At 48.4% G+C, this 23709-nt stretch overlaps 1 protein-coding gene across 1 annotated transcript in view; it reads right to left on the reverse strand.

The window, feature by feature from the left end:
- Positions 10529-23709, reverse strand: part of LOC108633367 (phosphatidate cytidylyltransferase, mitochondrial) — a 47552-nt gene continuing 34371 nt past the window's right edge. Inside the window, exons 6-8 of the mRNA XM_018038410.1 lie at positions 20450-20615; positions 19134-19196; positions 10529-10665 (exon numbers count right to left, since the gene is read on the reverse strand). Coding sequence (XP_017893899.1) covers positions 10589-10665; positions 19134-19196; positions 20450-20615 — 306 coding nt within the window. The 3' untranslated portion in view covers positions 10529-10588. The remainder of the gene's footprint in view (positions 10666-19133; positions 19197-20449; positions 20616-23709) is intronic.

Genomic DNA, 23709 nt, shown 5'->3' on the forward strand with positions numbered 1-23709 from the left:
CATGGTGTGACTTCACTCAGGGCTTTTATCCCCATGTGTGGGATACTGTTCCTCCTCTTCTGGTTAACTCATATTTGTTCTTAAAGTAACAGACTGGATATCACTTGCTCCCTCCTTCAGACAAGGTGATCGCTAAGTGATGGGGAGATGGTTTGGCTAAGAGGTTAAAAGGCAGGGTTCTGGAACCTGACGAACCAGTTTTGAACCTCGGCTATGATCTGCAAGCTGTGAAACAGTGTGAGGCATCACTTCCCTGGGCCTCCATGTCCACAGGCATAAAATAGGGGATAATGAGAGTCTCTATTACATAAGGCTGTGGGAAGGATTAAATGAATAAACACAGTGCTGAGAACAGCCCCGGACACACCATGAGCACTCAACCAAAACTCACCTTCACTTCCATGTATCTTCAGAGCAGCCTATAGTGACTCCTATAACTTAGCATTTATCAGACAAACGTAACTCCCAATTTATTGACCTGACTACTTCTCTGCATTGTAAGATCCTAAGAGTTGGGACAATGCCTTATTGTCCTGTCGGTTCAATTCAGTCGCTCAGTCACATTTGACTCTTTGCGACCCCATGGACTGCAGCATTCCAGGCTTCCCAGTCTATCACCAACTCCCAGAGCTTGCTCAAACTCATGTCCATCGAATAAGTGATGCCATCCAACCATCTTACCATCCATTGTCCCCTTCTCCTCCTATCTTCAATCTTTCCCAGCATCAGGGTCTGTTCGAATAAGTCAGCTCTTTGCATCAGGTGGCCAAAGTACTGGAGCCTCAGCTTCAGCATCAGTTCTTCCAGTGAATATTCAGTGCTGACTTCCTTTAGGATTGACTGGTTTCATCTCCTTGCAGTCCAAGGGACTCTCAAGAGTCTTCTCTAACACCACAGTTCAAAAGCATCAATTCTTTTGCGCTCAGCTTTCTTTATGGTCCAACTCTTACATTCATACATGACTACTGGAAAAACCATAGCATTGACTAGATGGACCTTTGTCAGCAAAGTAATGTCTCTGCTTTTTAATATGCACTCTAGGCTGGTCATAGCTTTTCTTCCAAGGAGCAAGTCTTTTAATTTCATGGCTGCAGTCACCATCTGCAATGATTTTGGAGCCCCCCAAAATAAAATCTGTCACTGTTTCTTTTCCCCATCTATCTGCCATGAAGTGATGCAACCAGATGCCATAATCTTCTTTTTTTGAATGTTGAGTTTTAAGCCAGCTTTTTCATTCTCCTCTTTCACTTTCATCAAGGGGCTCTTTAGTTCCTCTTCACTTTCTACCATAAGGGTAGTGTCATCTGCATATCTGAGGTTATTGATATTTCTCCCAGCCAGTCTTGATTCCAGCTTGTGCTCCATCCAGCCAGGCATTTCCCATGATGTGCTCTGCATATAAGTTAAACAAGCAGGGTGACAATATACAGCCTTGAGGTGCTCCTTTCCCAATTTGGAACCTGTCAGTTGTTACATGTCTGGTTGTTTCTTGATCTGCATACAGATTTCTCAGGTGACAGGTCAGGTGGTCTGGTGTTCCCATATCTTTAAGAGCGTTCCAGTTTTTGTGATCCACACAGTCAAAGGCTATGGTGTAGTCAATAAAGCAGAAGTGGATGGTTTCCCGGAATTTGCTTTTTCTATGATCCAACAGATGTTGGCAATTTAATCTCGGGTTCCTCTGCCTTTTCTAAATCCAGCTTGAACATCTGAAGTTCTCAATTCACATACTGTTGAAGCCTCAGTTGGAGAATTTTCAACAATACTTTCCTAGCGTGTGAGATAAGTACAATTTTGTGGTAGTTTGAACATTCTTTGGCATTGCCTTTCTTTGGGATTGGAATGAAAATTGACCTTTTTCCAGTCCTGTGACCACTGCTGCCATTTTTCCAAGTTTGCTGTCATATTGAGTGCAGCACTTTTAACAGAATCATCTTTTAGGATTTGAAATAGCTCAACTGGAATTCCATCACCTCCACTAGCTTTGTTTGTAGTGATGCTTCCTAAGACCTACCTCACTTCAGACTCCAGGGTGTCTGGCTCTACGTGAGTGATCACACCATTGTGGTTATCTGGGTCATGAAGATATTTTTTGTATAGTTCTTCTGCGTATTTTTGCCATCTCTTCTTAATATCTTCTGCTTCTGTTAAGTCCATACCATTTCTGTCGTTTATGGAGCCCATCTTTGCATGAAATGTTCCACTGGTATCTCTCATTTTCTTGAAGAGATCTCTAGTCTTTCCCATTCTATTGTTTTCCTCTATTTCTTTGCATTGATCAAATAGCAATCTCTCCTTGCTATTCTTTGGAACCTTGCATTCAGATGGGTATATCTTTCCTCTTCTCCTTTGCCTTTCACTTCTCTTCTCAGCTACTTATAAGCCCTCCTCAGACAACCATTTTGCCTTTTTGCATTTCTTTTTCTTGGAGATAGTCTTCATCACTACCTCCTGTACAATGTCATGAACCTCTGATCATAGTTCTTCAGGCACTCTATCAAATCTAATTCCTTGAATCTATTTGTCACTTCTACTGTATAATCAAAGGGATTTGATTCAGATCATTCCTGAATGGTCTAGTGGTTTGCTCTACTTTCTTCCATTTAAGTCTGAATGTTGCATTAAAGAGTTTATGATCTGAGCCACAGTCGGCTGTATTATTGTCCTGTAGTAAGCAGAGTCCCTTGGACTGCAAGGACATCCAACCAGTCCATTCTAAAGCAGATCAGTCCTGGGTGTTCATTGGAAGGACTGATGCTAAAGCTGAAACTCCAATACTTTGGCCACCTCATGCAAAGAGTTGACTCATTGGAAAAGACTCTGATGCTGGGAGGGATTGGGGGCAGGAGGAGAAGGGGACGACAGAGGATGAGATGGTTGGGTGGCATCACCGACTTGATGGACATGAGTTTGAGTGAACTCTGGGAGTTGGTGATGGAGGCCTGGCGTGCTGTGATTCATGGGGTCACAAAGAGTCGGACACGACTGAGCAACTGAACTGAAATGAAGCATTTATTAAATATTTCAGTACTAAATCAATGGTCCTTCCTCATTTTGTATTATGATATTGGGAAGAACTGTCCTTCCTACTGGCTAACCTTACGGAGGGCAGGGTCCTATCTCCCCCACAAAGCCGCCTCGCTAAGCAACACTGAATTCATACCAGTTGAGTTTCATTCTCTGGAGAGCCTTTAGCCTTTTCCTGCTTGTTCACATACTGCAGCCCTGATGCACTTCCACACAGCTCATGGGAACCTGGACTCTCAGGGACTTTCTGCTATCTGTAGCCCACTGTCATAGTAGGTCAGTCATATAAGAAGGGATTAAGGATAATGAAACTCAAGTTAAGAGTTAGAAGTTTTATTCTGGTGGGGTGTCCTGTAATTTTTGTAAAGAATATGAGCCTAGAGATTTTCTTCATCATGTAAAAGCTACTGAAACCCTAGACACTGTTACAATGACCCTGCCTTCTACCTGCTGGATGGGCAAGATAATAGGCTGGAGTATTATTAATAAAAGGAGGATTAAGCAGGATGTAAAAGCTGCAGGCTTTATAAACTGGGAGATTGGGATTGACATAGGCACACTACTATATATAAAAGAGGTAAATAAGATAAATAAAGACCTACTGTATAGCATAGGGAACTCAAGACTGCAATGGCCTATATGGGCAAAGAATCGAAAAAAGGAGTAGATATGTGTATATGTATAACTGATTCATTTTGCCGTACACCTGAAACTAACACACCACTGAAAATTGTGTTTACACCACTATAATTATACTTCCGTTAAAAAAAAAAACAAACAGCTGCAGGCTTTAGTCTAGGCTGTCAACAAATACACGTCACATCCTGTCTGTGATCTCCTCATCCCACCTGGAGAGTGAAGGAGGGTGAACGGTGTCTGGGTTTCCCAGGGAGTCTGATGTTTCCTGAATCGTCTCTGCAGAAGGAGCTCATTCTGGGAAGAATTGTTTTTATCGTTTCACTTGATGTCACAAGAAACAGAAATCGTGCAGGAGAAACCACATCGGTGGACTTTAGGCCCGTGACTAGTCACGGCTGAAAATGACCACAGGAGGGCTCATCTGGATGAACGTGGAATTATCCACCTCTTACAGGCAAGGGTCAGAGTAGGGTGTGATACTGAACAGCGGGTGGACTGTTGAGTTGCACAGACCACAACTGAAACCCCAGCCTTGCTGTGTGCTAGTTGTCAGGTGGGAGACCTGCTATGGAGCCTCTTTAATCCTGAGTTTCCTCGGTTATTAAAAAAAAAAAAAAAAAACCAACCCAGGGATCATATTGCTGCTGCAGAAGCAGGGCGAGGATTAAAAGGAGTGGTTTCTGGATGACCTCTGGTGTTCACAGGCCTTCAGTAAAACGCTGGGTCACTTCCCCTGTTCCGTCCCATCCTCCACTGGTTAAAGGACCTGCACAGATGCTCGCCAGGGTCTGTGACACTCGACGTGTTTGCTCCTCAGCACAGGTTGGTGGTGGGCATTTCTGTGGGTTAGATGAGCTTGGGGGCTTTTTGATCAGGACCAGAGTGCCTGGGTGGACGAGCATCTTCCCTTAGTCAGAATATAGCATGTCTGGTCAAATTCACACTCTTGCTTCTCACTGTTCACTGGTGGTGTTTGGAGGTTAAGGGGACTGGACGGCAAGGCTCAGGGCTGGGGGAGACACAGGGCCATACAGATTCCCAAACGAGTAGGAACCCATGATTCAGCTGGAGCCGCAATTCAGGACGGTGGCCATGTAGACGTCTTAGAACGACAGGAGTACCTCTGACTTCCAGCAAGTTCTGCTCACGTGACAGATTACAAAAGGCCTGTCTCAGCACCCGGCTCTTCTGACGCTCAGCTGGGGATCACATGGACGCCTGGTCCTGGGCAATACACTGCCCTCCAGTGCTGCACTATATTGTATTTGTCTTCTTGCCATTTTCCTCTGGTCCCATCTCCTGAAGACTGCTCATCCTGGAGCCACGTAAGGGAACTCAGCCAATGCCTCCCTCAGGAAGGCCCAATGTCTCCCGGCTAGTCTGGGGCAGAGCTGACCTGCGATCTGCTCATTGAGTCTTTACTCACCGACACCAAAGCTTTTTCCGAGGTCGCTCAGCTGATACAGAGAGGTTATGACTGGAAGCCATGACTCAACCATAGGGAATCAGCCTTTGCCTTAGACACTTGTGAATTCTCAAACACTGGTCTAAGGAATTCTGGCCAGGAACCAGGGAGATTTCCTTACTGACGCTTTGTTTAGTCGCCTGGCCATTTTCACAGGGCAGTGAGTCAAAGATTATCCAAGTATCAGTCAAATGGAAGCAACATCAACAATAACAGTCACTGCTGACTGTGTATGTTCCATGTCCCGAGCTGTGGATGAACAGTGGTTACAGACACTGAGGCTTGGTTCAGATCACGCAAACCATGTGGTGGTGGGGGTACGGCGGGCATGTCTTGGCTCTACCACTAAACTAGCCGCGTGACTTTGGGCAAATTACTTAATCTCTCTGAGCCTCAGTTTCCTCATTTGTACGACAGTAACAGTATCTGGCTTAAAGCTCAACATTCAGAAAACGAAGATCATGGCATCTGGTCCCATCACTTCATGGGAAATAGATGGGCAAACAGTGGAAACAGTGTCAGACTTTATTTTGGGGGGCTCCAAAATCGCCGCAGATAGTGACTGCAGCCATGAAATTAAAAGATGCTTACTCCTTGGAAGAAAAGTTATGACTAACCTAGATAATATATTCAAAAGCAGAGACATTACTTTGCCGACTAAGGTCCGTCTAGTCAAGGCTATGGTTTTTCCTTTGGTCATGTATGGATGTGAGAGTTGGACTGTGAAGAAGGCTGAGCGCTGAAGAATTGATGCTTTTGAACTGTGGTGTTGGAGAAGACTCTTGAGAGTCCCTTGGACTGCAAGGAGATCCAACCAGTCCATTCTGAAGGAGATCAGCCCTGGGATTTCTTTGGAAGGAATGATGCTAAAGCTGAAGCTCCAGTACTTTGGCCACCTCATGCGAAGAGCTGACTCATTGGAAAAGACTCTGATGCTGGGAGGGATTGGGGGTAGGAGGAGAAGGGGACGACAGAGGATGAGATGGCTGGATGGCATCACGGACTCAACGGACATGAGTCTGAGTGAACTCTGGGAGATGGTGATGGATAGGGAGGTCTGGCGTGCTGCAATTCATGGGGTCACAAAGAGTCGGACACGACTGAGCAACTGAACTGAACTGAACTGAACAGTATCTACCTTATATGGCTACTGTGAGGGTAAGATGAGCTAATACATGACACATTCCTTAGCACAGTAAGGACCATCAAATTCACACCACTCGACATGTAAAACCTGGAACTGTATTCAATAGAGAAAGTTAATAACAGACTAGAGCGAACAAGTGAAGACAGGTCCACTCAGGATGCGGGTCCCGCAGGAATGAGGATCTGGGTCACCCAGCAGGTAAGGAGCTCTGGACAGCTGAAGCGCCGGCTCAGGACAGCAGAAACACGGAATGAGTGATGGGAGATGCTGGATGTGTCTACCGGTTCAGAAAAATGAGGTGGGTGTCCTTCCTTCCTTGGTTGATAACGTATGTACACCCACTCACTCAATCACCGACAGGCACGTATATATTTTTCTCCCCTACGATTCTCTATAAGGAGCGGTAGGAAACTTCACAGGTTAGTTTCTAGGTTACATGGTAGTCAGGGGAGACTGTGATTACAGGAGGAATTATCATCACCCAGTCCCTGGGGTCAGTCGGACACGACTTAGCGAATGAACAGCAAAACAAGAGACGGATATAAAGCTCTTTTCTGCCAGAGAGCAAGCACATTTTCTTCTATACCTGCTGCTGCGGGTAGCTAGAGGCGCTGTTGCTGGAAGGACATGTGTGGGTTAAAGGGTACACGTGGATGCCGTCACCAGAGTGGACCTGGCAGATTTTATCTTGTGGGCCTCAGCCACAAGATGAATGTGGCTTTACACTCCACTCTGGACTGTAACTCCCTTCGCAGGCTTTCTGACCCAGTGACTTTCTATTAGGTTTTGCCAGTTGGGGACGGTGGCGGGAGGTCAGAGGGTGGTGAAGGTTCTGGCTTTGCCTCCAACAGCAGTGGCTGTGATGTCTGGTCCCCTGTGGCATCTGGGCAGTGGTGGCACCGTTTTGGCAGCTCCCCCAGTGGCAGGGGCACTGGGCCAATTATCTAATGCTGCAACCCCCTCCCAACCTAGTGGCCTTTAACAACAATCATTGTTTTTTGATTCCCCACCCCCCCGAGTTCTGGGAGTTGACTGGGGTCCCGTGCCTGGCTGCGGTCACTCACTCACTCACTCGTCTGGCGGCTGGTGCTGTCCACTGGGGCGGCTACACGTCCTCTCCATGGGGCGGCCTGGGCTTCCTCACAACCTAGCAGCTGGCCCTACGAGCCAGTGTCCTGAGAGCTGGGGGACGGTGTGGCACGACTCAGGACCTCATCGTGTAAGCGAGGCTGTCTTGTCCGCTGCACCCTGTTAGAAATGCAGATAGGCCACTGAGGCCAGTCCATATTCAAGGAGGGGGAATTAAGAGTTCACCTTGATTGGGAAGATGGCCACAGAATTTGCAAACATATTCTGGAACCACCACAGGCAGCATCTCTGGTCACATGAAACAGGTCAGCTTGAAGAGTCTACTCCAGGGATGTCAGCCACTTCCTGATCCCCGGGAGTCATCCCTTCTACCTTCTTCCTTTTATAACTAATTCCCTTGGTTAAATCCCCTCTATCTGATATACCAAGGACTGTTTCTCTTTCCTTGATGATGCTTTCTGTGGGCTATTCCCTAGCTATCCAAACTCGCCATCTGAACGGAACAGCAGAGCGACTTGTAAGCATGACGTACTCTCATCTACCTAGAGCCATGCTAGGTACTGTGCATGCTTCCTCATTAAAGTTTAACGCCAGCCCTGCCAGAGAGGTATGAGCAAGTGTACCGACCTCTCAGCACACAAACTGAAGCTCAGAAAGGCTAAAATAACTTGCCCAAAAACACGGCTGGGAGGAAGTCTGACTCTCAAGTACATTTATTTTTTGGGTCTTCTGGTGTATGAGAAGAGCTACTTCCTGCCAAAGAATTCCTTTTTCTTCAGAGGAAGTCTCAAGCTTTCATCCTAAGATACCTGTTTGAGGAATCTCAACTTAGATACTTCAAAACGCATGGAGGAAAAGGAAGACAAGATTACATCTTGGGGAAGCGGGACACAAAGACTCAAGTGTTCATCAATTACAAAAGCTAGGGTGTGTGTGGGAAGAGGCACCTGACCAGTCTGCAGGCCTGGGTTGGTCTCAGTCACGATGCTCCTGTGCGTTCTGACTGTCGGCCGCCACTGCCTCTCCTGGGGCATCAGGGATCCCCACTGGAAAGTGACTCTGACGTTAACTACTGAGTATCTACCGTGCAAACTGGTTCAGGACATTTTGTTGCTGCTGTTCAGTCGCTAAGTCACATCCAACTCTTCTGCGACGCCATGGACGGTGGCTCACCAGGCTCCTCCGTCCATGGGACTTCCCAGGCAAGACTACTGGGCTGGGTAGCCTAGTATTCGGGGGCCTCCCCAACCCAGGGGTTGAACCTGTTTCTCGGCACTGGCTGAAGGATTCTTTTAACGCTGAGCCACCAGGGAAGCGCAGTCTAATAAAAAGCTCTATTAGATACAGGGGGCACAAGTTACAGTCAAAATAAAGCCAGCTTACAGGTCCTTAACAAGCTTGTTATGGATGGAATGCTTGTGTCCCCGTAACATTCTCTCGGTCCTCCATGTGATGATGTTTCCGAGGTGGGGCCTTTGGGAGGTAATATGATCACAAGGGTGGAGCTCTCATGAATGGGATTAGCATCTTTATAAGAAGAGGCTTAGAGAGCTCTTCTGCCAGCTCCAGCGTGAGAGGAGACGCTGGGCAAACAGCCCTCTGTCACCAGGAAGCTCGCGCTAGAAACCACCCATACCAGCACCCTGGTCTCAGACTTCCCGGCTCCAGAACTGTGAACAATCAACTTCTGCTGTTTATGAGCCAACTGTGGTATCTGACCAAGGCCGATGAGAAATATTTTATCCGATAAACAACTGGAAATCATGTTAGCTTCTTGAAGAACCTGACCCAAAGAAACAAAGGTGTGCAGAAGAAAATCATAACAAAAACAGCAATACAAAACAACAGAGTCAGACTGACTGAATGCCCAGGCAGTGTCCTTGTACACAGGACAGGCAGCCTGCCGGACCTTCACTACGGTGACCTTATTCCCTTCTCAGACACGGCCAAACTGTTCAGAGACGCTAAACAACTTGCCCAAAGTCACACAGCTAGTAGCAATGGCATGGCGATTCAAACCCAGCTTGCTCGTATCCCAAGCCTGAGAGCTCTTTGGGGTTGGAAGGAGAAGAACCCAAAGGTAAAAAAAAAAAAAAAAAAAAAGGCAGAAAGCTATTGTTCCAATTCTCAAAAGAACCTAAGTGTCTGCGATAGGGCACTGGATGATCGAAACAGCGTGAGGTGGGGACAGTCTGAGAAGAGAAAGACGAAACCAGAGTCTGGACTGAAGAGATGGTGAGGAGACAGACGATGAGATGCTGAGGGGACAGACCTGCCTCCCAGCACCTTCTCCTTTCCCAGCTTCCACCGGGCAAGGTGGACTCCAGTGCAGCACGAGCTCAGGCTCCCGCTTCGGCCTGGCTCCCCCTCATTACAGGCGCAGGGACCGGAAGGTTATCATTAGGGCCCAGGAGCCCAGACAGAGGCTTGCTGGAGTTTCCCTGCTTTTGTAAGAGGGCTTCTGAAGGGAACCCCCCACACCATCTCCCCAAACCTGGATGGGGGCACACACAGTCTTTGAGGCTGTGGTCAGCGGTCTGAGTTAAGAGGCTCGGGAGTCGGCCTTCGTGTGATGGCAACATGGCAAAAGGCAGGGAGAGTCTGGAAACTGGTCTGTTAATGTGCTGATTCAAACCGACACTGACGCCCACCAGCCTCTGACTTCCCAGTTCTCTGACCTAACGAGTCCTGTGTTGTCCCCTCCTCCCCAAACACTCCCGTTACACAGGGAAAGCTCTATACCTGGTCTGTTGCAGGCTCCTCACTCGAGTCACGTCCATGCACCTGCATGGAGAATCAGGAAGAATGGAAGACACCCAGATCCAGGAAGATGCTGATGGGGACTCTCACCGGAGAAAACCGAGTGGGTGAGATGGAGCCGAGGCAGACAGAGCCAAACCTCCTGCCCTGATGAGGGGCTGCTGGTCCGCAGCGCACGCACCACCTCTCAGGCCTCCGAGCCTCGTGGACCCAACAGACCGCGGCTGAAGCTCTCAGGACAGCAGGGCCCAGAGGCGCTGCGTGTACAGAGGCTCTTCTCATGCTGAGTCCTCAAACGTCCTGTGTCCCACTGGATAAACACACGGCACAGGCATTTCCAAAGCATCCTGGAAACTGAGATATCTTCAAATTCAAGCAACGGGTCAAAGTAACAGACACTGTTCTGTCAAAAAGGACCACTTTATTCAACTAAACATAAAATAGATAAAAGCAAGCCAAAGTCAGGACGTTTTTCTCAGCCATCCTTTCCACATTTTATGCAGTTTGAGTGAACTATAAACCACTGACTTCTTCAGACCTAAAAGAGAAAAGAGGAGAGAGTGAGACACTGAGGCTCCCTGGGCAGATGCTCACTGGAGGCGCCACGACGCTGGGACTGGAGGCGTGTCTTTGGAGTGGAGCCCAGTGGCACTGACTGAGGGGTCGAGGAGACCCCAGGGACTGCCCTGATCGACCAGAGAGAAAAGACTGATTCGACATCTGCCAAAGCAGAGATGCAAAGGCGCCCGAGCTCAGGGCTGAGGGAGTCCTTTCAGTGAAGCGCGTGTTGCAGCCTTTGACTTTAGCACCACGTTCCCATCACCCTCTGCCTGGAGGTGCTGGGTCCGCAGGCCTGACTCCCCAGCGACTAAGACGCTGCTCCTCCTGGTCTCACGGCGCCTGTGCTGACGCCCAGCGTGGCACTCATCACACTGCGCGGCGCTCACCTATCCTTCTGCCCAGCCCTGGAGCTCCCAGAGGACAGGGGCCTGTCCTATTCACCCCCGTGTCCCCACTGCCTAGTGCGGCCCCAGCACAGGGCAGGTGCTCAGCAAACATTTGCCGTGATGGTGCAGACGCACCGTGATCGGCCGTCTGCCCCCAGCTACGGAGTCACAGGTGCCTGAGGAAACGGGAGGAAGGCACTCAGGTTTGCGGCCGACCAAGCGGGCTCTCTTGCCCGTCAGCCCTCACAGGAGTCTATCTGCAGACAGTGAGATCATGCAGTCTGTTTCAGGGCATGGCTCAGAGATCCCAACGGTCTTTCTCACCCTGAGATCCAGACTGGGGTGTGTGCAGCAGGTGTGACATGCTGCGTGGGCACTGGTGACGAGGTCATAGGACCGGTTCCCCAGACTCCGCGCCCTGGGGTGTGAGTGCTCTAGAAAACACCCGGCCACGTTACCTGGAGGCAGTCGAGTGCACTCAGGATCTTTTACGAGGCGACTGCAGGCAGGGGCAGGTAAAAAGGCAGGGTACCAGTAAAATCATTAGCAAACGCTTCTAGAAACCCTGGCCTCGCTTGTGCACTGAACGAGGATTGCAGAACACCAGCCTCGTCAAGAAACTCGCAGCCCCTTCCCCCACCTCCACCCCTTTCTCCCTGGAGCAAACGCTCTGGTAAACCTCACCCACTACAGCGCCAGGACAGGAAACACATTATGTAAGGTGATTTTAGAATTCCAGCCAGAGCAGATCAAGACAGTCTTGCAGCTGCACAGAGGCTCAAGGTAGCACCCGAGACACAGCTGGACAAGGAGACGTCAACACGAGGGTCCCAGCTCAGCTTCGCCAGCCTTGCACGCAGACTCCCAGGAGCCTAACACCTAACTAAGGTGGACACACCACCGCCCACGAGTGCCACCAGGAAGCCACTGTCTGCTGCTAATGGAGAGAAACCCCCCTTAATTACAGTCTCTCTCTTCGACGGTTCTGCCAGAGGCGTTTTCAGGGAATGGAGGGAAAGAGCCCTGCAATGGGAGTGAGAACAGGGTGTTGGTCCCAGCTGGGCACGGCGACTTCCCTTCTCTGGGGCTCGACTTCCTGGTCTGCCAAGTGACAGGGCTGGACTACGGGGGGGTTCTCCAGCGAGGCGCCCACAGACAGGCTTCGAGGCCAGTCTGAGAACTCTCTCAAGTCCCAGGGAGGTGTCTCTGTATGCATGTCTCTGCAGACACGAGTTTTAGTGTTTTTTTAGGCCTGGAGTTTTAGTCAGATTCTCCCAGGGAGCCAGGCTGTACAGATGGTTAAGATCTAAGAGATCAGAGTGAGGGATCTTTTTCACCTTAATATTCCAGTTGCAACCAAGGCGAGGGACTAAACTTCATGAACCTGGAGGGGCAACATTTCCTAAACAAGACAAGAAAGGCTGCCAGCCTTAAAGGACAAAACCTTAAAACTGGACTGAGAAGATTAAGGACTGCTCATCCAAGGACACCAGTGAGACAGTGAGACGACAGGCCTGAGTGGGCCAGTTTAGCATTCCACATGTCCAGGGAAGGACCTGTACCCAGACTATGCAGGGAACTCAGTGCAGAGAAGGAAAGGCAGACAACTCAACAGAAAAATGCACAAAAGCAGAACAGACACTTCACAGAAGAGGACATCCATGTACGCATGTGAACAAACACCCAGACTTACTGTTCATCAGGAAAGTGTAAGTGAAAACTCCAATACCACCCATCCACTCCCCTCCCAGAGGGCTGAGCACGAACAGGCCACACTACCAGGCCTGGTCCCAGGGGCTCTGCAGCAGGGCTCTGCGGCTGGGAGGGTCACCGGACACTGGTCGGCCAGTATCCACCACTGCTGGACAGCCTCACGCTTTATGATCCAGTAACGCCACCTCTGGCAGCTCACATGGTGAAGAATCTGCCTGCCATGCAGGACATCTGGGTTCGATCCCTCGGTCAGGAAGATCCCCTGAAGAAGAAACAGCAACCCACTCCAGTATTCTTGCCTGGAGAATCCCATCGACAGAGGAGCCGGGCAAGCTACAGTCCATGGGGCCGCCAAGAGTCAGACGTGACTGAGCGACCAACACTTTCATTTTTTTCAATTCTGCCCCTAAGAAGAGAGCTAACAGAAAGGCATAACTTTGCTCACCCAAAGATAGGCACCAAGACATGCCGAGCAGGACTCCTTGAAATGGCCCCAAACTGCAAACACCCCGACTCTGCTCCCTCCCCAGCGGGTAGAGGTGCAGGTCTCCTCAATCACCTCCTCTAAATCAGGCAGCTCCTTATTCACCTGAAGCTGGCCATAACAAACTCGGATGAGAATCCGAAGTCAGGATTCAGTTTTGAAAGCCACCGGAAATCTACCCCAACATATGGCTCCTCAGGCTTTCCTTCTGTTGACATCCAGCCTGTTTCATGTGACCTACAGCAAAAACACTACACGTGTAAGACTATGAATCCCCTATGCGATCTTAAATGGACAAGTTCAGCGACAGACAAAATTCTCTGGGAAACAACGTGAGGCAGAGATGAGACCAGGCTGAGAGGGGTCCACCTCCCTATAACTCTGTACTTCAGATCCACAGGAGAGGAAATCAATAAGCCCTCAACAGTCTTGCAATTAAAAGAAAAAAAAATCTCTTCTGAGATTTTATTTTTAAAACGTTCAGGTTTAAATGATAAATACATTACCAGAAGAACCTTCATTCTTATTCTTTTTATTGAAATAATAAGTTCTTATTATTGAAATATGGAGGTACCCAAAAACAGGGATAAAATGCTTAGTCATAAGACATGAGAAGGAGAGCAGAGTCAGTGATCCTTCCATCACTTCAGGAAAGGGCTGGCGAGCACAGACGCGAGGCATGTGGAGTCTTTTTAGGAACAAGACTAAACCTGTTTTTGTGAAAGCAGAATCTTCTGAAGCTACAGAGGTTAAGTAGGTATTGACCCCCAAATTAGTTCTGATAGACCAGAAAATCAGACAGGGGGAAAAAATAAAGCAAGAGATTTTGAAAGTTAAACTTGCCATGCTCTCCGTGTTCCCTCACCTCCAGGAAGGGGACCACCATCTCCCACTTCTCGAGCCATGAGCCTGGGAGCCGGGCCCCCTCGGCGCCATCTAAGCCCTGCCTGCCCCCTGCCTCTCCCCGTGGCCCCGGTCCAGGCCTGCCTCCTCGCTGGGCTGGCTGCAGCAGGCTGACCGCTTTCCCAAGGAAAGGCAGCACATCCCTCGAGCTGCTCGCCAGTCTCCAGCTGCAGCAGTCTTCCGATGATCCTCCAGGGGCTTCCCTCCGCCCCCACTGAAACTCTGGATTCCCTTTTAGACTTTTAAGGGCTTTCCCCTGTCTGGCCCCTGCTTGCTTCTCAGTCAAAACTACTAACCCCAGATCCATTTCTCTCCAAGCGCCCAACTCCAGCCCAAACAGATTCCACCTCCCTCCACTCAGATTAGAAACAAGAGCGGCTGCAGCTCCTGTTAGCAGGTTGAGTTGCAATACAATCTGTTGCTGTGGTGAAGGGAGGCGCAGGCCAGGAGCGGGAAACTCAACAGTGTCCACTCCCCTGAGCTGCTGCCCTGAGACCCTGACGAGAACTGGGCCACTCCACTAACAGCAGTCTATGAAGTCAGCGTTACTTCCCCAGTAACCAACTCCCAGGCTAAAGAGGAACAAAGTGTTTGGTTTTGTAAGGAGTTCGGTGCTCACCCTGGAGCATGGAGGCATCTGACGGTAGGGGAATCTCAGAGAACTAACACAGACAGAGGGCCAGACCACACAGGACACCTGCCACGCCACCCATCACAGCCCACTGGAAAGGGAGCCCTCCCCGCTGTCATGGACACCTGGCTTCCATCCTTGTCCAGGAAGAGAGTGACACTAGGATTCAGACTCACTTGAGTCTATATAGCACCTACTAGCGCTTTATAACGGAGAAGGCAATGGCACCCCACTCCAGTACTCTTGCCTGGAAAATCCCATGGACGGAGGAGCCTGGTAGGCTGCCGTCCATGGGGTCGCTAAGAGTTGGACACGACTGAGCGACTTCACTTTCACTCTTCACTTTCACTCTTCACTTTCATGCACTGGAGAAGAAATGGCAACCCACTCGTGTTCTTGCCTGGAGAATCCCAGGGACGGGGGAGCCTGGTGGGCTGCCGTCTATGGGGTCGCACAGAGTTGAACACGACTGAAGCGACTTAGCAGCAGCAGTAGTGCCTTATAAAGGACATACTGGGCGATCCCAAAACACACTGCAAGCTGCGTCATCAGCATCCTCTCCATTTCAAAGAAGAAAGGCTGTTTCCATCCCAGGTTAGGAGCAAAGGCATGAAGCACAGCTTCACGCCAGTCTTCTGACTGCAGCCTTAGCTCAGCTCTCCTTGACCTTAACAGTACGCGAATACAGAAGTTCTTCACGAGCTAGGGAGACCCTTCCTTCTTACTTGTAGAGGGGAGGAGTGGTAATGGCTACAAAGGAGGAAAAGCGCAGCCAAATACACTGGGGTCTCCTGGCCCTGCAGGTGACACATTCGGTGGCTGAAGACTGCACAGAGGCAGGACTCCGGAAGGTTCCAGAAGAGGGACCCAGAAAAGCCAGGCGGAATGATAGCCGTGACTATGACAGCAAGAGGACTTCTAAGAGCGGCGTGCAGGAGCTGGGGTCCTGCAGCTTGCCGTGAAGTCAGAGGACAGGGAAGGAGCAAATCAGCCACTCGGGGCCTAAGGCTGCTAGTTTGGTCCAACTGGGGACCTGGGAACGGGCGAATGCTAGCTGAACGTGACAGCGCAAGGGGGCATGATCTAAAGAGAGGTCAGGGAACTTCTTGGTAATGAGACCAAAGGGGAAAGACCAGGAGCCGTGCTAGATGCTTTTATATGTCCTAAGATTTAGTTTTCACAACCCAGTGAGACAAGAATAATTGTCCCTATGAAATGAAAACTCAGAAAAATTAGGCAACTTACCCAAGTCACAGCAGTTAAGCTGGGATTTGAACCCGAGTCTCTGGGGCTCACAAACCCCTGTCCCTAGCCTGGGCCGCCTTCAGCACAGCCCTCCACCACCATAAACCAGAGGAGCAGGGCCCAGGGGGCGCAAACCTGGAGAGTGTGAAGGAATGCACACCACATCTCACAGCACCTGCTGCCCCAGTGCAGGCTGCAGACATCCTGTCACTCTGCTTCCACAACCCAAGCAGGCGCCTTCAGAGGGAGAGGCAGGCAAGCAGCAAGCCCGGGGAGTTGTCAGGGAGCAGCACTGAGCACTAAGCCAGCAGCAATCTGGGCTCCGGGAGCCATGAGGGGATACCTACTGCCCTCTGCTGGCAACCAGGAAGAACAGGTGGAAAGAGGACCCAAGAATCATTTCAGGCTGAAGGGTCAAGAGATGATCAGGATGGATTTTTAAAAACCTTTTATTAGCAATATAGTCAAGAGAGCATAATATGCTGGCACGTATCTTCACCCAACTTCAACAACTCACGGCCAGTCTCAAGTCACCACCCCGCCATATGCACTTCCTTCCAACATGTTTTCTTTCCTCCTTTCACCTTTCCATTTTATAGTTGAGCACAGCCGATTAACAAGGTTGTGAGTTTCAGGTGGACAGCAATGGGTCTCAGCCCAAACGCTTTTCTTCTGAAGCGAATCTCAGACATTGTCATTTCATCTGCAGATCTTTTAGTATGCGTTTCTCAAGAAAGATTTACTTATTTGGCTGCAAGGAGTCTTAGTTGTGGCAGTTCCCTAAGAAGTGAACTTGGGCCTCTAGCACTGGGAGCACCTCAGCCACTGCACCACCAGGGAAGTCCCTTCGTATGTATTCCTAAGGAAAATGATTGTTTAACCCAACACCATCATTATCACGACTAAAAAAAAATAGAGAGTAAAGCCAGTAGTTCCTTATAGCACAGGAAGCCAAAAATAAAGCACCAAAGCGTCCAGCCTTATCCAAGGAGGAGCTGCAATCATGCACACACAGGGATAGCCTGAGCCACCCACACAAAAGAAAGCCCCTCAGCTCCAGCCTGGCCAGGACAGATCAGCAAGAAAGCAGCTTAAATAAAGATTTTAACTGGAAACACAAAGCCATGCACCCCTGCGTGGCAGGAAAAGTCTTCAGTTGAGTAGATCTGGCACCTGAGATACTAAACCTCTGCTGATGGGCTGAACCTTCCCGAAGATTCATGAGGATGAAGCTTGGCTGTGTCCCCAGGCTGCTGGGGTGAGGCGTGAGGAGGTGTGATCATGCAGTCGCCTGGCAATCTCCACCCAGGGATGAGAATCAGGCTGGATGATCACGCCCGTCTGCAGGTTCCCTCTGTGCATTTGTCCCCTGTGCTGCGAGCCCCTATGTCTGTGCCGTCTCCTCTTCTAGAGGGTGAAGCCCCTCAAGGCAGGATGGTGTCGCGCTCACCTTGTACTGTCCTGTGTGGTGAGCACCTGAGGGATGCTAGGTGGATGGCTGATAGAGAGACTGAGTGAAAAAAGTGTGGCGTCTGCAACACAGAGTGTCAGAAAGGATGGGGAAGAAAAGAACTTTCATTTACCACAGTGTCAAGGTTAACTGGTAACCCACTTTGGCAATCTGACGATATCCAAAGATACGTTCAAATGCTTAAGCCCATAAAGCAAGAACAGGGTGTTTTAAATTTCAAAAAAAGGAATATTCTGAGAATAAAAAAGAGTAGAGATACTAGAAATTAAAATAGCAAAAATAAAACAACAATAGAAAAGCTGGAAACTATAGTTGAGAAAGCAAAACAAAAGAACAAAGAGATCAAAAAAAAAGAAAAAACCCAAAGGACTTGTCCCAGAGGTCCAATATTTGAGTAAAAGGAATTCCAGCAAGAGAAGAGAGAAAACAGATGGGAAGAAAGAATACAATAATTTTTCCTATATCCTTATACTCTGAGTTTCCAAACCGGGCAAGGAGTATCCAGTATAACAGACAAAAACAGACACATCAAAATATACCACTGAGAAACCTCCGAGCCCTGGGGGAAAAAGAAGACCTAAAAGGCTTCCAGAAAGAGCATACACAAAGGATTAAGAATCAGAATGGCTTTGGACCTCAACAGCAATCGGAGAAGTGAGAAGATAACCGGAGCAACGATACCAAAATTCTAAAGGACAATTACTTCTAATCACCGCCCGCCTAAGTCTCAGTCAGTCAGGTGGGAAGGTGACTGAAGACAGACCTGGCCACACACGGGCTCCAAAGCTGCCTCCCCAGCATCCCTTCCCAGAAAGTGCCTGGACGGTGTGCTTCACCAAAGTGAGGCTTGTGCACCACGAGAATCAGAGACGTGAGACACAAGGGTCTCTCCCACGAGACAGGTGATGACAACTCCATGGGAAAAGAAAGTTGTGCCGGGAAGGCAAAGTGTATCAGGCAGCTCAGCGATGAATCACAGTAACACAGCCAGACAACGGGAACAAGAAGACGTCGTCAAAGCTATGACACAACCATTGAGCACAGAGAGAGCGATGGAGGGATGGACAGACGTAATGATGTACGGACGCGCGCGCGTGTGTGTGTGTGTGTGTGTGCGTGTGTGTGTGCGCGTGTGCGTGTGCGCGCGCGTGCGTGCGTGCGTGCTAGCTGAATTCATAGATGCTGCCTAAAATTAAAAAGGAGAAGCAGTAATACCAGCCCATTATCCAGGGAACCAGCAGTGAAAACATAAATAAACCAGCAGGAGAGTCAGCAGGGGTTGTCTTTGGAGAGGAACAGCGGTGGGGGGGCGGGGGGGGCAGGGCAAGGTACTGCTGTTTTGGCAACATCATCATGAGTAACTTTCAAAGATATAACACCTCCAGGGAAACCCTGCCCATACGGAGTACCTGGGCAGCCAAGCCTTCCAGCAGTACCTCAGGGCCCCAGATTACAGCACCATCTGCCAGTCTGTATCCTAGGTTATGACCAGCAAAATCCAGCCTCTGACAAGTACTTGAAGGATACAGATAAAGCTTTACATTGTAACCCGGAGTGCTGAGGCTGCTCAGTCCAGCAGGTATGTTAAGTGTGGGTTTTTAAACATTCTTACCGGCAGTGAGAACGCCTTTGGTGCTCTGTCTCATACTGGAAGGCCTCACAATTGCTGCGAGCCCTGTGAGGAAAAACCAGCAACAATGCCAAAAAGGCCAGATGTTAGTCGTCGTAACACTTTAAAAACTTGAAACTAAATATTCATTCCAGCTATCCAATAATACCAGCAACTCCATCTCTGTCCTGGTGTCAGAGCGACTAAGGAAAAGGGTTATCAGGACGGACGGCCAGGAGACCTGAGCTGCCAGCTGTGTCGCCGACCAGCTTGTGTGAACCCAAGCAAATGAGCGCCCCCTCTGGGTCTGGACCACCTCATCTTACGACCCGCAGGGAGGAGGGGGTTAGGTGACTCTCGAAGGTCATTTTTTCACTTTAAACCTGCTTAAGCCTGCTGGCTCTCAATTCCAAGATGTGAGAAGATTGGGGGGGAAAAACAAACACCAAACACTACATGTTTCTACGCAGGAGGCGCTCATCCTGCAACCACACACAGCACTCCTCGGTGAGGACGGTGAGGGGCCCTTCAGGCCCTCAGAATGGCAGCAGAGCTCACTCCGTGGCCAGCGCCACGCTAAAAAGAAAACAACTGGAGACGGGCCTCCACGCGTATCTTCAGGAGAGGCGCCCGGTGCCCTAAGCACACACGCTGCTCTGCCCACCAGGCAGCCTCGCCTCGCAGCACCGCTGTGGTGACCTGCATCCTGCCAAGGCCCGGCTGCTCCCTGGGGAAGCTCAGCAGAGAAGGGTGAGCCGATTCATAACGATCTCCTTACTGTCTGAACCTGTAAATACCTGTAACCTCTGAAGCTCAGGCTCAGATCTGGGGTTTACCCTAGGGAGGATTTTGGTACATACTGGGGATAATGTGTGAAACATTTCGGGTGCTGGACCTAGTGCATACACATGAGACACACCGAGGGGGCACGGGCCCAGGAGAGTGGTGCTCTTGATGTTACAAGAGCATTAAAAACATCACCAGTCTCTTCCTTCCTCAGACCACCACGGAGAACAAAGCCACGTCTTTGTAATAACTCCTAAAAGTTATGCTTTTGGACCGAAAGAATCATTGTTTTCCTGACAGTGATTTTGACGAGGGATCTGAAAATAGAAAGAATTTCAGCACCCTACTTCAAACGAATGAGAATTTAGGCTGGGAAAAACCCCAGACTGTCAGCGCTTTCTTCTTCCTAGAGGCACTTTCTCTCTCCATCTCTAGGCTAGAAAGAAGAAAGAAGCCGTCTAGCCACAAAGTCTGCCTCCCTCCTCCTGCTACCCCCAGCCAGCACCTCCTCCCTGTCAGATTCACGCACATACCTAGACGCACCACGTCGCCACAGTCGGGGTCATGAGCAACTTGTAATAAAGTCTCTTCCACATCTCTGTTTTTTCCAGGAGGGTCCATAATATGATTTATTTGCTGTTGTAAGGTTTTGGGCAATGTCATTAGCTGAGTGAATTGTCCTTCTGGGCTTTTATCGATCTAAGGGGAAAAAAAAAGTTGTTGATGTCTATGGAAGTGCTTTGATTGCTGTAACTATTCAAAGACACAAGGCTTCTCCTTAAAACCACACAAAGTGAATATGAACTCACCTTCTGGACTAGGCAGTGTGCTAAGGAGACTTTCTCCTTTCTGAAACTGAATGCCTAAATGTTAAGGAGTCTCAGCTCCTTCAAACAAGCCAATACTTCTCTGTTTGTACCTAAGAACACAAATTTCTTTGAAGAATCAATTTGTGACTCTCAGTTAAAAAATTTTTTTCTATTTGTCCTAAATCCAGTAGTTAAGTGAAGATTCAGGTAAAACTGACACCCCAGCAAATCAAGCACTCATTTTAAACACAGGGACACAGAGTAACATGGCCAGGATCACACAGCCAATCAGAGAGTGGGATCTAAACTTGTGTCTCCTGTCTCAACTGTAGGAATAAACTGATGACAGAGACCAACCTTTATTCACCTTTAATCCCCTGGCACATAGTAGGTACTGAAAAAGCAGTGGCTGAATAAGGGGATGAATAACTGTACCAATAAATCTTAGCTGTCATTATTTCTTAAACAACAGTAAGTTACACCAATGGTTTTTGTTCCTAATGTATTCTAAAATATATCAAGTTTAAAGATAAACCCAGAAATAAAACATATGTAAAACTATGCATTAGACTTTACTTGGATACCTTTGGATCAAAATTTAGCCACAGAGCTGGGTCCACACCCAGCTGCCCTAACTCCTAGTCTAATATACTTTACTTCATGGAACTAGATTTTTCCAAAATCGCATAAACATCGACTGCCTGCCAAGGTGAGCAGCAGTGCCAGTGCCCTCAACAGCTCATCACATTATTCTCCCAGTAACAACGTCCTGTGTTCTTCTAACAAGTGCTAGGTTTTAACTTAAAGGGAACAGTAAGAAACGAAATTAGACAAAAGAATGTATTCAGTTTCAGATTCAGATTTTTCAGGTATGACCACCCTTCTTGATGATCAGAATTCACGCCCTCTACCATTTTTTTCATTAAACAAATATTTAATGAGTACATGCCTAATGTCTGGATTTTCTAGTTTTATCTATAAAGTCTTTGCAGGAAAGAATAAAATGCTATTAATTAGAGGCTCCATTAAGGTGAAGGGTTTCTTTAACCTAAATGTTTCATACTAATCATTGAGATGTTCTTAAATTCACAGGATTCAATCTCTACTTATCTTTCGCTAGATAAATGACCCCAAAATGTGAATATTTTATAAAATATGCCAGAAATGACGTTTATAGACTCATGCTTTGGGGCCGAGTATTGAGATTAGTCAATAGGCTCTTATATTTCTCTAAGTCTTTACCTATGAAACTTCCAGGAATTTCAGAGATGCCAAAATGGCTTGAGTAATATCAGGAATGAGAAAACAGCATTTGTCACTGCTTTCTCTGGAGGAAACAAATGCACTGGAGTTTTTGCTTCAAAGTATGTGTTTAAAGACAAAATATTAGGTGACATGTTCAAAGAAGCTGCAAAATTCTAATCATCCTTACTCTTTAGTTCTCATTAAAATACGAACGTGAAAGCAGTTAAATTATGAGTCACATTGCATTTTAACAGCAGATATGGAAAAGCCCACCTGTTATATGACTCCATCTACAGAAGTGTCTGGAACAGGCAAATCCATGGAGCAGAGAGTAGCTTAGTGGCTGCCTGGGGGAGGGGAAGCTAGGGACTGCTAATGGCAATGGAGTTTCTTTTCGGAGTGATAAAAATATTCTAAAATCAGATAGAGGTAATTGTTGCACACCTCTGTGAAGAGACTAAAAACCACCAAATTTTATGCTATGTAAATTATATCTCAACATGGCCTGATGTTTTTAAAAACAGATACAGGCATATGACAGCGGCTACTGTGTTGTACCAACCAGATCCTGCTTCAGGGCCAAGGCACTCATTCTGCTACCTGCTGGGAAAGCTGGCTGACTCCCTCTCTCGGAGTGCCTCCTAGAACTGGGTACAGCCGAGGGAGCTGCCTGTTTCCAAAGACTGGAAAATGCAGGGCTTTGAAGGCTTGGCCTCCTTCCTCCAAGCGGGGACAGCTCAGAAGGGCCATCAAGTTCCACAGTGCCAGCACATGATCAATCAGACGATGTCTTCATTGCAAAACTCCCCAATCCTGATCCTACACAATTGGTACCAAGAGTAGTCCTAGAAAGCATACTCTTCAGATGGTACACTGGAGCTGTCCCGACGGAGAAGGCCAAGTGGAAGTCTCTGAAGCTGCCATTCTCACCCTCTCGTCAAAAGAGCAATGAGAAAAGAAAACCACACCCCAGGAGAAATGGCAAAGACTGAGGTCACATGTAGACCTAAAGGATACAGGGTGTGATGTTTCACTGTATATGTCAACTTGGCTGGGCTACAGGGCCCAGGTGCCTGGTCAAACTTTAGTCCAGATGTTACTGTAAAGGCGTCTTTTTAGATGTAATTCACATTGAAGCCAGCAGACACTGAATAGCAGAAGACCCCTTTTAATGTGGACAGACCTCATCCTGTCAGTTGAAGACCTTGAGAAGAAAGACTAAAGTTCCCTGAGGCAGAAGGTCTGCCTCCAGACTGCCCTTGGACTTAAGAGAACAGCAGACTCCTCCCTGGGTCTCCAGCTGGACCTGCAAATTCCAAACTTGCCGACCCTCACAATGGAGCGAGCCAATTATCTTGTGTAATCTCATGCTGGTCCACTACATCAATGACATGTTGCTACTGCCACCTGGTGAGTAGTAAGGGGCAAGAACATCGGCGGCCTTGACAGCTGTATGCACTCCGAAGGGTAAAAGACAAACTCCATGAAGTCTCAGGAGCCCAACGCAGCGGGGAAGTCTTCAGGGGTCAAGAGATCTGGAGCATGCTGGGACATCCTCTCCAAAGTAAAGATCAACTGAGGAAATCTCTATCTCTCATCACTAAGAAAGAATTGCGCCGACAGGCCTCTTCAGGTTTCGAGGAAAGATAATGCAGACATGCAATGAGAACGGAATTATATATATATATATATATATATATATATATATGAAAAAAGAACATTCAGAGGAAAATAAAAAT

The sequence above is a fragment of the Capra hircus genome, chromosome 22 (genome assembly GCF_001704415.2).
Source record: "Capra hircus breed San Clemente chromosome 22, ASM170441v1, whole genome shotgun sequence".
Lineage (NCBI taxonomy): Eukaryota > Metazoa > Chordata > Mammalia > Artiodactyla > Bovidae > Capra > Capra hircus.